This window comes from Macaca mulatta, chromosome 2 (assembly GCF_049350105.2).
Source record: "Macaca mulatta isolate MMU2019108-1 chromosome 2, T2T-MMU8v2.0, whole genome shotgun sequence".
Taxonomy (NCBI): domain Eukaryota; kingdom Metazoa; phylum Chordata; class Mammalia; order Primates; family Cercopithecidae; genus Macaca; species Macaca mulatta.
In genome coordinates, this window is record NC_133407.1 from 34690293 (window position 1) to 34707937 (window position 17645).

General features: G+C 40.2%; 1 protein-coding gene across 2 annotated transcripts in view; it reads right to left on the reverse strand.

Annotated features, from left to right (window-relative positions):
- CPNE4 (copine 4) overlaps positions 1-17645 on the reverse strand; it is a 504635-nt gene that overhangs the window by 37794 nt on the left and 449196 nt on the right. For both annotated transcript variants that reach the window (XM_015132141.3, XM_028843705.2), the window contains exons 9-10: positions 15654-15740; positions 9130-9189 (exon numbers count right to left, since the gene is read on the reverse strand). In XM_015132141.3, coding sequence (XP_014987627.1) covers positions 9130-9189; positions 15654-15740 — 147 coding nt within the window. The remainder of the gene's footprint in view (positions 1-9129; positions 9190-15653; positions 15741-17645) is intronic.

A 17645-nucleotide genomic window follows, 5' to 3' on the forward strand; every position in this document is an offset into this window, starting at 1 on the left:
TTTCAGAATATCCAGACTTCTTAAAATCAGGGGATGCCTACTGATAAATGCTAGTACTAAGAGTATGTAAAAAAAAGAAAGAAAGAAAGAAAGAAAAAGGTTATGTGAAGAAAACTTGCAGTTCTTCCCTGACCCTTAAATGCCCTTACTTTGGATAAAAAACGAAAAAAGACAGAAATAATCTGTGTGTCAGGCACTGTGCTAACTGTGCGTGACACAGAGGCATGATATTACTTCATTTATATGCATGATATTACTCCATTTTCATGTGACATAGGATAAGAGGGCTTGGAGCTGGGTTTAAATCCAAGTCTATATAGTTCCTTTCTACCTTTCTCCATTATGCCATCATACATCCAGGAAAACATGCATGTCTATGACCAAAACACCAAGACTTCTCATGGGTATAACTATTCCAATAAAAAATGGAGGAGATTTGGCCTGGAGGTAGGGATTCTTGCTAGGAGGCAACCATGACAATTTGGGGAAGCATTGACTTGAATAAACTCTTTGTGACCAAAATGGTTGTAAAAGTTAAGACAAGGAAAATTGAAATATGTGTGTATGTATGTTTGTACACACAATAGTGAGAGGATTGCTACTGAGGATGACTGGAGGTAACCCAAGGACACCGAAAAAGTCCAGTGTCTTCTGAGATGGGTTTATCCTGAAGGTGAGAGCCAACCCACCGGGAAAAAAAAGGAAGACCATAGGTGAAGCCCTTTTAATCAAGGACTATGATGAAAAGCTGGTGGGATGGAGGAACCTACATGCATTTTCTGAACGAGAAGGAGGTGAAAAGCACCCTGGGATCCACCCATGAGGCCTCAACAAGATAGAGATCCAAACACAGGCAGATAATTCCAGGAAAATTTCTGAGAGGAGCACTCCAGAGATGTTTGCGAGACAATGTTTGAGAAAACCATACCTTTGGGGGCCTCCTGGGTTTACCAAGCTCAACTCACAGACGCCACTCTCAGCCTTTTACTCCTATTGGTACATGTTTAAGGAATAATGGCACCTTGAATAGGTGTACATAGTGTTTAAAAGCTAAAAGTAATGCTGATAAGGGCAGATGTAAAGCCACCCCTTTCTCTTCCACCAAGGAAGGCATGTTAGTACTCCAGGGAATTCTGGAGAGTGTGAAGATGTTGTTATGGAGATTACCTTGATTCTGCTTTAATTTATCTAAAAAGTGAATCGTTGGCAGGTGCTGATACTTTATTATTAATAACAAGTGCCCTGTGGCCCACCTCACTTCTATTCATGATGCCTTTCATCACGGATCAACACCTCCTTACCTCTGAAGGCATCATGCTTCTGCCTCTTGATACTGAAGTTAACAATCTGTCCCATGTGCTGGTTGCCTGACTGAGACTCCTGAAGTGTTAAGGGTGTTCTGTGATGACAAAAACATGCTGGTGTCTTGATATAAAACTAGAAAATGAAATCAGGTTATATAGGCCAGAGGAAAAAATTCTGTAAAGAAAAATGGCTGCTTAAGAAACATTCCTAGGCATTGGCAAAATTCTCCGAGCATGCAGGCACCTAGTGACAGCATCCGAGCCCCAGTATATCACCTGCATAAATATGTTATATCTAGATAAGTGTGCATAATGTCTGGATAAGCATACATAGATTGTGGCAACAATATATTTTAAAATAATAGGAAAAAAAGCATATAATAGAGCTGGAGATGGGGTGAGACAAAAAGAAGTGCCTAGTTTGTAAAACCCAAGGAGGCACTCACTCTCAGCGCACCCCACACTTGTAAAATCCAGAGTGAGAGTCTCCTCAAATTTTGCACCCCAGGTACGTCTCTTGCTTTACCTCCAATACTGGCTCTACTGTGTTATTTTCATTCCTATCCACTCTTTGTTGTCAGACTTGGAATAATTTTCTTATGCTTAACCAGGGTGCAGCAAAGATGATGGTGAGAAGGAAAGAGTGATTGAAGAAAGTAAGGGTAGAAAATGAATAGGATTTTTTGACCAATTGAATGTGGAGTTGGATGTCAGTTAGGGGAAGAGAATGGCCAGGTTTTGGGGGGACAGAAAAGGGTAATATATTTTGAAGATAATGAAACAAGGTACAGGCTAATGTTAGAAGGTTAGTATTGGGCTACCTGTTCTTGGTGCTACTATATAAACATTCAAACGTGCCTGGTGGAAATTTTACTATTTCTTTTCAGGCAGGCCTCTAGGGTTTCCACTTTTCCCATGGCAATGGCCCCTATGTCTGTGACAACAAGAAAGGCCACTTCATCTCAGGAGATCATCATATAGACCTGGGGGAGGGTATGAACTTAAAAAATTAACTGATGAAAAAGGAAATAGGCTTATGATTCTTACCATATAGCCCATTTTATAGTTCTCATGGCTTAAAACAAAAATATTTTATCATGTGACTAGACAGCAATGGACTGTCTTAAGTACGAGTCAGCTAAAATATTTTCATTTTTATTTTTTGGAAAGTGGTGGTTCCTAAAACTTCCTTTATGAAGCTGGAGAAAAAAATATCTATCTTCAGGGGGTGGTCTTCCACCAAGAATTCTCTGTGCTCTTTAAAGTTAGCATTAGTAGAAAGAGAGCAGAGTGAAAGGCTAGGTTTATTTTAGAAAGCAACAGGGAGGCTGTGAAAGACGGGGTTAAGTTGAGAAATAAAAGCAACAAAATGACTGAAAATGCCAGTGTGTGGAGGTGGCTACTGACGCCTGGTTTTCTGAATGCCCAGTGAGCTCGCAGAGCCCCCACGTTTTCATTTCCTGATAGGAAGCATTTATGGAAACCTGTGGTTCTGGTATGTGCTCCAATCTTCCCTGCAGGCAGCACAAGAACAGGCGCCCAGTGCTTTTTCCTTCTGCCCAGGAAGCCACTGCTCATTATTAAGCAGAGCTGTGCAGCAGCTTTCCAAAGCCTTGTAAAGTAAGAATGCAAAATGCCCCCTCCATGACGCCAAGTCCCCAGTGCATGGAGCTGTTCCTGGGAAAAGGCTGGTTGCAAATGATGAGCATCTCTTTTTAGGCATTTTTAGATTCTTACATGAAATAACTCTGCTACTCAGATCCCTTCCCTTCATCTGCCAAACAGGTCATTTGTGAACCTTCTCGATGTTTTCTAAGGGAAGCTGCTGTGTAACAACCTCTGGTTAGTTGTACCTGCAGTCTACCTTTGGGATCATATTCTTGGGCAGCTTTCTTTCTTTTCTTTATACATATCTGTGTACAATTTGGACCTATACAATGAATTTTGTAGGTGGAGATATTGTTTGGTCTGGACCATTTCTTAAATAATAGGTTACATTTTTATTCTTTTCTGTTTTCCAAAAACTTTCTAAGAGGACAGTTAAATAGGAAAATAGGGAAAGACGCCTAAGCTTACTTGGTTCATTTTCTGGAAAATGGCAAAGCATTTGCCTCTTTAACCCATTATACCCTGACTTTGCGTAGAAATTCAGTCAGCAGGGCTCACTAAGCAGTAAGCAGACTCAAAGGTCTACACCAGAGTAGGTCAGTGTTCAATCTGGGATGTAAAATAAAGATTTAAAAATGTAAACTGGGCCACAGTGTAGACATAGGATGCCCTAAATGTTTTAGGGTTAGAAAAGATTTCCTGAGACTGGGCGCGGTGGCTCACACTTATAATTCCAGTGCTTTGGGAGGCTGAGATGAAAGGATAACTTGAGGCCAGGAGATTGAGACCAGCCTGGGCAACATAGCTAGACCCTGCCTCTACAGAAATTTGTTTTAAAAAGTAGCCAATGTGGTAGCACATGCTTGTAGTCCCAGCTACTCAGGAGGCTGAGGCAAGAGCATCACTTGAGCTCAGGAGTTTAAGGTTATAGTGAGCTTCCAGTGTGCCACTGCACTGCACTCTGGGCAACAGAGTGAGACCCTGTTTCAAAAAAAAAAAAAAAAGGAAGAAAGAAGAAAGAAACAAAGAAAGAAAGGAAGAAAGAAAGAAAGAAAGAAAAACATTTCCTGAGAGAATCTTTAATAAGTTATCTAAATGTTTAGGTTTGAAGGTCAGTCTGGGAAAAGTTGCTTTCAGCTTATTATATTATATTATTAAAATGTAAACTATAGTCAGAGGTAAGAAAAAGCAATATTATCTTCAATTTTTAAAAACAACACAAAAGAAATGTCCATTTAAAATTAATAAGAAAAAAATACCACTCACTGTGCCACTAGGCTGGTAAGTCATATTTTAGTTTTCTTTCCTCTCTAGGTATTTTATATATGTAGTTGTAGTCATAGAGTAATTCTACTTTACATTTTTTATAACACTATGTCATAAACATTACCTTATGTTATTATCTAAACCTTATAATTATATTTTAAATAAGCTATGTCATAGTCAATGCTAAATACCATGATACTAAATATCATAATATTTAAAGGAATACTGTGATTTCCATAGCCATTATCTTATTGTTAGACATTTAGGTTGCCGACAGCTTGTCTGTATTAAAATCTATGTTATAATGAGCATTTTTGAGCATATGAAAAAGCAATAACTTTCCAAAAAAACCCTTTGATTTTTCTCCCATTTTTTCTTTTCAAATACCTTACAGCATCTGTCTGTTTTGTGCTATCTATAACTTTGTATTTTGTGTGTGAAATTCTAGTATCCGGTTTTAGTTTTAGCTGCTCTCCCATGTGCCAAACCCGATCTCTCATCCTGTGGTCTCTGTTTCACCTCCACCCACCTCCTCAAAGACTGAGATGGTGCAGTTGCTCTAGAGTTCTTATGACTCAAGGATTCATGTGAGGTACAAGAACTGTCTTCAGGAGTGCCCTTGACCTCCCAAATTGCATGCAAAATTGGATGTGTGCACTTCCCAGTAAGAGGCTATAGATCATGTATCAGATTCTCAAGTGTTCAGGTGACCAAAAAAGAATAAGAATCATTAACTGTCTAGGGCTCTTTTTAGCATCATTTATCTCCTTCCTTCCACTGGGCTGTTGACTCTGCTTATAGTCTGATTCTAGCTTAAAATCTCTTCTCTTTTAATTTTTAAATTGCCATCCTCTTTGTACCTCTTGCTTTCCCTTCACTGTTAACTTTCTTGAATGAATACTTATACCTGCTGTGTTCATTTCCTTACCTGGGTCTCACCCATCTCGTTCTGCTCAAGTTGCTCTTTTGAAGATGATATATGCCTACTCATCGTGTTGTTCTTCACCCTCTGACTTCTCTTTAGCATGCAAGATTGTTGTCCTTGATCTTAACCTTAGCTTTTTCCTCCTGGGCATCTGAGTTACTGCCTCCCCTTGGGCCGCCTTCTCCTCCTGCATTTCTTCTCTTAACTGTTTGCCCCTCCTTCCTCTGCTGCCAGATAGAGGTCCTTTACAATTTCTTGTCATCAGGCCCTTTTCCTTCTATACTCTTCTCTTGGGACATCTCATCCAGAGCCACATACATGTAGCTCCTGACTCTCCCCTGAAACTTAGGCCCATATTTATAAGTACCATCCCCACTGGGAGGTGCTGAAAGTACCTCCAACGTGTCCAAAGCCAAATTCATCATCTTGCCTGAAGCTGCTCAAGCCTCGCATATTACCCTGACCAGGTCCCCCACGCTCTGTCAGTCAGGCACAAAAGCTTTGATTACTTTCAGTCTTCTCATTGTATCCTAGGCAGAGGCTTAGTGCTTCTCTTTCCACAGTACCTCTCCTGCTGCTGCCACCCTTGTTTAGCTTCTTTTCACCTGGCACCAGGCCTGTGGCAGTGGGCTTCCATCTGTTCTTGCTTCATCTCTCGTTCCCCCTTCACCACCATCAAACACTCCCAGCTTTACTGTTGCTTCAAGGCCCTCCTCATTATCCTTTTGAACATGCATTATCCACCAAATTACCTTAAAATTCAAAGCCCTTCAAGTTCTGACCCCAAACTGCTTCCCCAGTACTCCCCTAAATACATCCTGTTTATTCATTTTCCTAATTAAAGTTTTAGTATTTATAATTAGAATATAGTGGTGCATAAATACTTAAGTTTATGGGGGATGCTTTTTAAAGCAAAACCCCAATATCATATTTATTTATCCAATTTGTTCTTTTTTCTAAATGTTACCTCCCTTTGAAGTTTTAGGGTTCAATTTATTATAATTCAGCAAAAGTATTTGGAACAGCTTAGCAGCTGAGGAGAAAGATGCCCCCATCTTTAACACTCTTAAGATTGAACCAGAAGCACCAGCATCTATGGAAGATACAAAGGCTTTCTCCTAGCCCCTGCTTATATTTTGGATTGGTCAGAGCCACTACAGGAAACAAAAAGTCCACCCAAAAGGTGATTGAGGAAGTTTAATGAAGGGACAATTCACAAACATGTGGAAAAGGTTAATGGAAACTGACCAGAAAAGAGTGGGAGGGAGCAGTTACCAGAATTCAGTAAGAGGAGTGTCTTCAGGACAGGACACCTGATAGGAACTGTGACCTTCTGTCAGGAAGAAGGTCGCTGCTAAACCACGGCCTGGCAGGCAGGCAGCTAGAGAAATAAATATTCCAAGTTCTCTCGCCTCCTATTCTTTGATCTCTGATGGGTGCCTCTCATTGGTCAAACCCAACCAAAAGCTAAAAGCTGGAGAGCTTGGATAGTGCTTCCAAGGAGGTTGGCTTCCTGGGGTACAGAAGTGAGAGTGGAGAAGGATGGAAAGTGACTCTAGGGGAGGAAATGGAGAACATCCAGAACTTTATGTCTCCCCTGGTGCTTGAAGGCTTTTCTTCAGGGAGACAAAAAGTTCGTGTTGGCTAAAGCTCCCTGGTTGCTCAGGAGCCAAGGGTCACATAATGTGCCAGTGGAGGTTTTTGCCTCTGAAAGCCTCCGAGGTATAATTACTGCAATCAAACATTCCTTTTCTCTCTCTCGTCTGCCCATCTCTATGCCAGGAAACCTTCCTCTTTTCACTTCTCATCTCTCTGCCACTGCCTTTTCATGTTGCCAGATGGTTTCAGTAAAATAACCAGGCAGATAATAAACACTTACAGACCAAATTAAATAAGACATGATACTTTTTCTTAACGATTTGCATTACAGCTTATAATTTAAATTAAGTTGCACTACTTTAGCAATAAAAAATTTATAATGAGAAAGCTGACTTAATTTTGGAAGAAAATGACAGAGAAGTGACTGGTATGTTTCCTTTAGTAGAACACTGGGAATAGAATACCTAGCAATTCTCTTCTGAGTCCCCAACCTGAAACCCTACAGGAGGAAAGGCTTTGTGGAGGAACTATTGTTGGCTGCCCCCTTCTCCACAGCACTCATCTGTACATTCTCCTCTTCTCATTCCTTGCTCCAGACTGCTCTCCTCACTCACACCTCCCACAGGTCTACCAGTTGACACTGGAGTACATGGAAAGCTGCAACTGGGGTGTTGCTGGAGACAAACACTGAAGCAGTACTCCCAGTGGGGAGTGCTCCCAGTAGGGAGTGGGGAGTCAGCAGACTGAGAAAGGAGGGGAGAGCAAAGAAGGACACAGGGATATCTGAGAGTCAGGATGTGGAGCTGGAAACTCTTTGGGTTGGGGCTCAGCTCCTGATTTTTGCTGGGGCTGATTCTTTGCAGCACAACTTGAAGGGCAGAGCAAGCCCCTGAAGGTTGAATACAGAGTTGTTCAAGAGCACGGGATCTACAAAATCTAAACCAGACTGAAATCAATAGAGCTTTCCCTTGAAAACCTATAAATAGTTTCCTGAAATCACTTTTTTTGCCTAAGATCTTGCGAAACTATTTCCAGTAGCTCTGCTTTATGACACTGCTTGCTCCATACTTCCATTTGGGTATGCTCAGAGCAGCAATGAGCCCACAGGACAGCTAGAGTTAGACGTGCATCCTCAGTGAACATGCTTGCTACCTTCTGTATGTGACAGTATGAATGTAGGAAGGCTTGCTGGCTGTGCATTAGAGAATCTTAGACTTTAAAGAGGTGACCAAACTCTAAAATTAGCTCCTGTAAGTATTCAGAGATAAATGCACAATATCCCAAGTTTAGGCAGGATGTAGGTAGACCTCCTTGAGATTAGGGCAGAGGATACTTCCCTAGCTAAGGAGAAGCTAGTTTAGTAAATGGCCATTTGTCTCATCCCTTTGAGACTCCTTTTAGTCCCTTGAGCACCACCATTCCTGGTTCCAGGAATATATTGGTCCTGTCTACTCTCTTGGGTCCAAAGCTTGACTAAAAAATTAAACCCATTTTCTTTCCTTTTTCACATGACTGAGCCAGTCAGGGAGCTGAACAGGGCTGAGCTTCATTAGTACATTTCTGTAAGATGAGAAATCTTACAGAAATGAGTACAAGTTGTATTTCTCTTGCTTACATCCACATTGCTTTCCAAAGGGTTCTAGCACATCTGTCTTTTGCCATCTGGGGATTCTCTTTCTGGAAGTCACATCTGACCAAACCTAGGAGGATTTCGAATATTAAGTCAGTGAAAGTCAGTTGTTCCAGTGCAGATGGACTCACAACCTTGACCTACTTAGCCACTTTAAAAAGACTCAGCCTACCTAGTCTAATATACATCAGGGGTGTATAAATCCCAAGGGCACACAAATTGCATACAGGGGATGATCCTTGATCCACTCACTGAGTCTTGACACCCACTCTACTTCTCAACCTTGACCTCGGCCTGGTTCTCCGATCTTTGGAATTCATCTTTTTATTGCCTATTGAACTGTTTGTATGACTTACTCTTGGTCCTGACCACTGGGTATGACATTGGTGCTGTAGTCTAGTCACATGAACACAACCATGGCATCTGCCTTGGCTCAGTGGAACTTACTTGCATGGCTTACTTCCTTTCAATTTTTCTCACCAGGTGATGGAATCTGACAGGCTACACTGCTTCACGCCTCACATAGTTACTGAAGAAATGGGAAGCGTTAGGAGGATTCCCCAGACCACGTGAGGTTGAGTGGCATAAATTTCCTGATATGATGCTGAAAACTATACTTATTAAAGAAAACAGAAGTGTAAACACATTTCAAAAACATGATTCCATACGTTTCAACAATGAGACTTGAACAAAGCTGACCGAAGGTTAAAATAAGCTTTTGTCTGCTTATCCCCCAAACCCAGTGCCACTCCTCATCTCTTGCTTCCTGAATAAGAACAAACATGGAAACAACTTACTGTAAACTGGATTTGGCAGCCACCCATGATGTAGTCCAAGAAAGAGTGCATCTTGTGAATCTGCATAGGAGGGGAGAGGAAACTGGGTTAGTAACAGCACAGTCTATTTCCTGATATATTGGAGGCCTAAAGGTTGGTGACTGATAAGCTGCTAAGCCAGAGGAAAGGGCAGACAGACATTGTTGATAAAAGATGGGTCAGTTATGTTTGTTCTGTTAAAGGAGAGAAGGAAGGCAATATCAATACAGATGGGCCTTTGAGGGCTGCCAATATCTATCCCCTGCTCCCCTCTATTATGGTTTATGCAAATTTTAATCAGCTTATGCCTCTGAGGTGAGACTAAAACTATATTTTCAAGTGTCACTACTGTTTTGAAATGAATGATGTCTCACACATGACTTCAGTCTTGCCTCCCTGTATCTAAGTCCCAGTCCTGGTGACATTTTTAATATGCAGGTAATTTAGATAGGCAGTTTTAAGATACCATTAGCTGAGAAGGTAATTTGCTGACAATTTCCAGTTAGTTAAATGCCTCCCCTGCCATGAACAACAATGACTAACATTTATTGGGCATTACTGAATGCCAGGTACTTAACATCTTTTACCTCATTTAATTCTCAGAACAACCCTGTGAAGGCGGTACAACTATTATTATTGTACCTTGTTTATAGATGAGGAAATTAAGGTCAAGATCACAATGCTAATAAATGGTAGAGTTGAGACTCAAATGATGCAAGTCTGGGAGACATACTCTATCCTTTTGACCTCTATGCTGGAAGCCAGTATGGTTGTTGGGTTATGCCAACTGCCATCACCTGTGTTCTCAAGTACTGTAGGGATTTCTGGTCTTAATTTACATTTCTTTGTGATATTGCTGCTTGGCTTGGCTCTTGGTGATATTCTTGTATTCGTTTATTCAACAATTATTTATTGAACACTCACTATGCACTATATTCTAGGACTACAATGATTAGAGAAACAGATACAGCACTTGTAGCCATGGAGCTTACAGTCTGGATCCTACCTGGAGAGTCAGTAACTGTAATTTTTGACTGTCACTTCTCAGATTCCATCTAATGCTCAGGAAGCTTCTTAGAGACTGACCGAAAAAATCAGTGTTCGTCTCTCTAGATATCACCTCCAGGTGGCACACATCTATTGGCATACTTTTCTTAGAATTGATGTTCACTTGGTCTCTAAATAGTGCTCACTTTTGGTGTCCTGATGGCAGTGCTTTGCCTGATAGTTGGGACTCCATTCTGCTGTGTCTGTATATCAAAGAAATAAGAACTTGAAAGTGAGCAAAATAACAGTGCTTCTGAGCACTGAACTGTAAGAGCAATTCATGGAAGAAAAAAAATTGTGTGTACACAGTCACCTTAAGGAGAAAAATAACCATTGAATCTTGATCTTTTCTCCTGCTGCTTTGGGCACAGGGGTAGTCACATAACTGTTTAGAATGCATCCAGGATTTGATTTGTAAAGTTGTGATAAGATGTCTGATATGGAGACAGTCCTGACTCTATAAGAAGAGTTTATTGCTCAGAGTTCTTCAAAGGATAGGAGGCATGTTATGCCACACAGGAGGGTCACATGGGGAAGCACCAGGATAGGTCAGGAAGGAAAAGCAGTAAGGGGAAAGCAGGCAAATCATTTATTGTTTTTTTGTTTTTTTTTTTTTCCATAGGAAGGAGTAGGTGAGGCAGGATAAGCAGCTGAGCAGGCCTAGGATTGGATAGTTTGAATAATTTCAGCAGGTTTTGAAATCTGTCAAAACCATAGGAGTGGTTTCTAGTTATCTGATACCTGACCCTTGGGTCACATAAGATGGGAGAACATTGGCTTGGTGTGTGAGAGTTTGATAAGGGAGGTGATTGGGGGTTTGAACTAAAAAATGATTGGTTTGCATGTCAAAGGCATGCTAGAAGGCAGGTTGTTTGCTGTCTGTAGGAACCAGCTAACATTGGGAGAGTAGTCCCTCTTAGGTTCATAAGGTCCAAAGTTGTCAAAGCATCAAAAAATATTGAAAAAAAAGATTAATACAATGACCCCAGATGGCCAATCATAATACATTATCCCCTAGTCTCAGTGATTGGTGTAAAGGGTAGGGATATGACCCAAAGCAGACCAATTATTCTTTTCCCCCACTATCTTGTTAGGTAAGGATATAATCCTGTATATAGACATATTAGGTTCCTTCTAATATATTAGGAAACATTATGTATGTATACACACAGATAAACACACACATATACACGTATACATATATACAATCACGTGTCATTTAATGATGGAAATACATTCTGAGAAATACATTGTTAGGTGATTTTATCATTCCATGAACATCATAGAGTATACTTACACAAACCTAGATGGTATATCCCACTATACACCTAGGCTATATAGTATAGCCTATTGTTCCTAGGCCACAAGCCTGTACATCATGTTATTGTACTGAATATTGTAAGCAACTGTAACACAACTGTAAGTCTTGTGTATCTAAACACATCTAAACATAAAAAGGCACAGTAAAAATATGGTATAAAATATAATAAATGGCACACCTGTATAGGGAACTTACCATGAATGGAGCCTGCAGGACTAGAAGTTGCTCTGAGTGAGTCAGTGAGTGAGAGGTGAGTGAATGTGAAGGCCTAGACTGTTACTATACACTACCGTAGACCTTATAACACTTAAGCTACACTAAATTTATTTTAAAAATAAAGTAATTATATTACAATGGCTACAAGTCACTAGGTGATAGGAATTTTTCACCTCCGTTATAATCTTATGGGAGTACTGTCATATCTGTGGTCCATCATTGACAAAATGTTATTATGCAGAGCATGACTGTATATATACATATATACATGTATGTACAGCTGCTCCTGAACTTACAATGGGGTTACATGCTAATAAGCCCTTCATAAGGTCAAAAAATTATGAGTTGAGTCATCATAAATTGGGGACCATCTGTGTGTGTGTACACACACACACACACACACACACACACACACTCACATATATATAGATGTATCTTCTTTTATTGTACCTCACTTTATTGAGCTTTATATTTTTTACAGATTGAAGGTTTCTGACAACCATAGAGCATGACTATTGGTGCCATTTTCCCAACAGCATGTGCTCACTTTGTGTCTGTGTCACATTTTGGTAATTGTTGTAATATTTCCAAATTTTTCATTATTATTGTATCTATTACAGTGATCTGTGATCAGTTATTTTTGATGTTACTATTGTAATTATTTTGGGGTGCTATGAACCAAGCCCACGTAAAATGGTGAACTTCATTGATACGTGTTGAATGTGTTCTCACTGCTCCACTGACTGGCCATTCCTTCATGTCTCTCCCTCTCCTTGGGTCTCCCTATCCCCTGAGACACTACTCTATTGAAATGAGGCCAGTTAATAACCCTACAATGGCCTCTAAGTGTTCAAGTGAAAGGAAGAGTCACACATCTCTTACTTAAAATTAAAAGCTAGAAATGATTAAACTTAGTGAGGAAGGCATGTCAGTAGCTGAGGTGGGCCAAAAGTTAGGCCTCTTGCACCAAACAACCAAGTTGTGAATATAAAGTAAAAGCTCTTGAAATTAAAACAGTGAATATACAAAGGATAAGAAAGTGAAATAGGCTGATTGCTTATGTGAAGAAAGTTTTAGTGGTTTGGCTAAAAGATCAAACCAGATACATCATTCCCTTAAGCTAAAACCTAATCTAGAGCAAAGCCCTAACTCTCTTCAATTCTATGAAGGCTCAGAGAGGTGAGGAAGATGCAGAAGAAAAGCTTGAAGCTAGCAGAGGAGGTTGGTTCATGAGGTTTAAGGAAAGAAGTTGTCTCTGTAACATAAAAGTGTAAGATAAAGCAGCAAATGCTGATGGAAAAGCTGCCAAAATTTATCCAGAAGATCCAGCTAAAATCATTTGATGAAGGTGACTACACTAAACAACAGATTTTCATTGTAGATGAAACAGTCTTATATTGGAAGAAGATGCCATCAGGACTTTCCTGGCTAGAGAGGAGAAGTCACTGCCTGGGTTCAAATCTACAAAAGGCAGGATTATTCTCTTGTTAGGGGTCATTGCAGCTGGTGACTTTAAGTGGAAGCCAATGCTCATTTACCGTTTCAAAATTTCTAGAGCTCTTAACAATCATGCAAAATCTACTCTGCCCGTGCTCTATAAATGGAATAGCAAAACCTGGATGGCATCACATCTGTTTATAGCATGATTTACTGAATATTTTGAGTCTACTGTTGAGACCTACTGCTCAGAAAAAAAGATTCCCTTCAAAATGTTGTAGTTCATCAACAATAGACCTAGTCACCCAAAAGCTCTGATGGAGATGTGCAAGGGGTTTTATTGTTGTTTCCATGACTGCTAACACAATATCCTATTCTGCACCCCATGAATCTAGGGGTAATTTTGACTTTCAAGTCTTCTTATTTAAGAAATACATTTCATAAGGTTATAACTATCATTATAGTAGCTTTTCTGATAGATCTGAGAAAAGTAAATTGAAAATTTTCTGGAAAAGATTCATGATTCTAGATGCCGTTAAGAACATTCATGATTCATGAGAAGAGGTCGAAATATCAACATTAATAGGAGTTTGGAAGAAGTAGATTTTAACCCTCTAGGATGACCTTGAGGCATTCAAAAACTTCAGTGGTGGGAGAGACTGGAGATGTGGTAGAAATAGCAAGGGAACTGGAATTGTAAGTGGAGCCTGAAGATGTGGCTGAATTGCTGCAGCTGATAAAACCTGAAGGGATGAGGAGTTACTTCTCATGGATAAACAAAGAAAGTGATTTCTTGAATCTGCTCCTGGTGAAGATGCTGTGAACACTGTTGAAATGACAACAAAGAATTTAGAATATTCCTTAAATTTAGTTGATAAAGCAGTGGCAGGGTTTGAGAGGATTAACTCCAATTTTGAAAGAAGTTCTGCCGTGGGCAAAATGCTATCAGACAGCATCACGTGCTACAGAGAAATCTTTCATGAAAGACGAGTCAATTAATGAGAAACTTCATTGTTGTCTTATTTTTAAAAGTTATCTCAGCTACCCCAACTTTCAGCAATTACCACCATGATCAGTCAGCAACCATCAATATCCCCAGATAAGACCCTCCCCCAGCAAAAAGATTATGACTTACTCAAGGCTCATATGACTGTTGCATTTTTAGCAATAAGGTATTTTTAAACTAAAGTATGTATGGTTTTAGACATAATGCTATTGTATACTTAATAGACTACAGTATAGTGTAAAAGTAACTTTTATATGCACTGGGAAATGAAAGAATGTGTATGACTTGCTTTATTGCATTGGTTTGGAATAGAACCCAAAATAGCGCTGATATAGGCCTCTATACATATACATATACATATACATATACATATACATATACATATGCCTGTATACACACATACACACAGAACATACACACACATCAATCATCTGGATAGCAATTGAGTCCTGTATGGTGGAGTCAGAGACACATGGGTTAAAATCTCAGCTCTTAAATTTACTACTTGTGTGACTCTGAGCTAGGTACATAAACTCAGTTGAAAGTAGACATCTCAGGGTTGTGGTAAGAGTTTAACAGAGTTTATTGTAGTTATTTTCGCATAGTAAGTACTCAACTAGTGGCAGCATCACTCCCAGATTTGAGTTAAGAAGTTTAATTATTAGTACATGTGATTGTCTGCAAAGTTTTAGCCCCTCTGGAAGGGATTCATAAGTCCTTTAATCTTCTCCTGTTGTCTTGTTTTTATGGTACACTTTCAGTATGAGTAAGGTACCACATATAAAACACTGGACAGGCAGGGTGTGGTGGCTCACGCCTGTAATTCTAGCACTTTGGGAGGCTGAGGCAGGCGAATTACAAGGTCAGGAGATTAAGACCATCCTGGTTAACATGGTGAAACCCCATCTCTACTAAAAATACAAAAAATTAGCTGGGCATGGTGGCACGCACCTGTAGTCCCAGCTACTTGGGAAGCTGAGGCAGGAGAATTGCTTGAACTTGGGAGGCAGAGGTTTCAGTGAGCCGACATCACACCACTGCACTCCAGCCTGGGTGACAGAGCGATACTCCGTCTCAAAACAAAGCAAACAAAACCAAAATAAAACAAACAAACAAACAAAAAAACACTGGACACTGTGAAGGGCATATAGTAGGTCTTCTAGAAATGTTGGCTTCCCCATTTGGAGATCTCCCTCTAGCCCTGCTCTGGGCAGAGAAGATCCTAACCTATCAGCAGCACTCTCCTGTCTTTGGGGCAGGGGTGTACCTGGGGAGAGGACAGTGACACTGGACTGCCACAGCTCCACGACCACCCACGCTTACATTTCTCATTTTATGTTCTTTAATACATGACATTTGTATTTTTATTTTAAAAGATCACATCTTTTTTATACTTTTTTCCTCTCACCACACCACCTGAACTCTTCCTCTCAGATAGCCCTAACTTCATACTCCTGGAAGAGAGGGTTGCATACATACCTTGCACAGATTGAGAATCACGGTGCCTGAGTTCTTGTAATTCTTCTTCTTGGCTTTGTACTTGGGATTGATACACTCCCACTGCACCTGAAAGAAGGGTCATAGCATGAGAATCTGTTCAGGAAAAAGCCGAGTCATTCCATAAGGCCAAACTCCTAGGTGCTGCTGAGGACAAACTGAACTGGAGGGCTGACAAATAGTCTCTAGGTGGTAACTCTTGCATGTAGAGGAGCAATAAGGGGGAGTGGTTGAGAGTGAGACTCTGCTGTCAGACTTCTAGTTTAAAATCCCAGCAACGCCACTTCCCTGCTATGTGACTTTTGGTAAGTTACTTGATTGCTCTATGTCTTGGATATCTTCTCTCCAAAATGGAGCTTATAATTATACTCTATCTCATAGGATTATTGTGAAGACTGATTAACCCAGGTAATAAATTTAGAACAGGGCCTGGTGCATGTCAATGCTTACTATTAATATGGTCAAATCAAACAGTACAGGGAAGAAGAAATCTGCAGGAATACAGTTGAGTGATGACCAAGTGCTAAGTCTTACTGCCCGAGAATTGACTCAAAAGGTTAGTGAATAGTGAATAGTCAGGCTAGAGAAATTTAGTAGGGATAATAATAAATTTACATAGAACTTCACAGAGAGCTAAAATAACGGATTGACATGTGTCCCAACAGTGACACAGTAGATCTCCAAAGGGGCCTTTTTGAGGGATAAGATCAGAGCTACAGGAGTGGCTGGGAATTGAGGAGTCAGCTGGGAACTAAGGGGAATAGGTCTCCAGCCTACAGAAGATTTAATGGGACAAAATCAATTGTAAATCAAATATCCAAGAGTCGTTGAATGTTTCTGCCCACCAGCCTATGAAAGCTGAATCTCTGGATTTCTACTCAAGAGACAAAATTTCACTACCTGAGAATTAGAAGTGTCTGAAAATGAAGTAGTTTCTGAGGCAGATGCAAATGGATAGGCTGACATAGCAGTGGCCTCTGATAATCGATTCCTCTCGTGTCCATGCATTTGTGTAGCTCCCTCCCACAATGTTGAGGCATTTAGTCACATGACTCATTTTGGCCAATGGGACACTAGCAAATGTGATATAACCACCAGCTTGAAAAGTGCCTGTGTACTGGGACTGGCTCCTCTCTTGCTTCTGGGAAGTTTTCAGGGCCATATTAAAAAGCTTACAATGGTCTCTGGCAGGATAAAAGTACACCTGGAGAAATATCCTGGCCATCCTTGCTGCTGAGGCACAAATGCATGAGTGAGTTCTGTTGGCACCACGTGGAGCACTATGTGAAGCAGAGAATTCGGCCAAAATTGCCAACCCAGAGAATGTTGAGTACATAGTGATTGTTGTTTTCAGCCAGGAAGTTTTGGGCTAATTTTTCACTCAGCAACAGGTAAGTGATACTGTAGTTTCTCATCACTGGAAGGTGCCAGCAGGACTGGGCAACTACATAGGATTTAGAAGAGGGAGATCGTATACCAATGAAGGGTCCTCCATGACTCCTTCAAAATGTGGAATTCTTGGGTGAAAGAAAGAAAGAAGAAAATATGCAAAGAAGAATCTAAAATCAGACCCCTAGCCTTGTTTTTGTCACTTAAAGGCCTAATCTCCTAATCTGTCCATAATGAATGTTGTCTTTCTTTCCTCCCTCAGATTTTCTTCTCATTTACTCTCCAGGTGGGTAGAACTTGATAAACAAGAATTATAGTCCATCTCAAAGTCAATTTAGTATTTCTAGACAAAAGAGCCCAAGTTCCTCCTAAACCAGTCAAAACTGATATTGTCTTTTGCCCCAAAGCTTCCTCTAATATTTTAGTAAAACAGGTGGCTTAGGGATTTACCTAACAGTTGGAAAGAAAAGACACTAAAATTAGCTGTGCCATTTTTTGTCATTCTCAATGATTTCTATTAATCTCAATTTCTTCCATCAAGCAGGATATATTGAGTTAAAGATTTCAAATTCTATTTCAAATTCT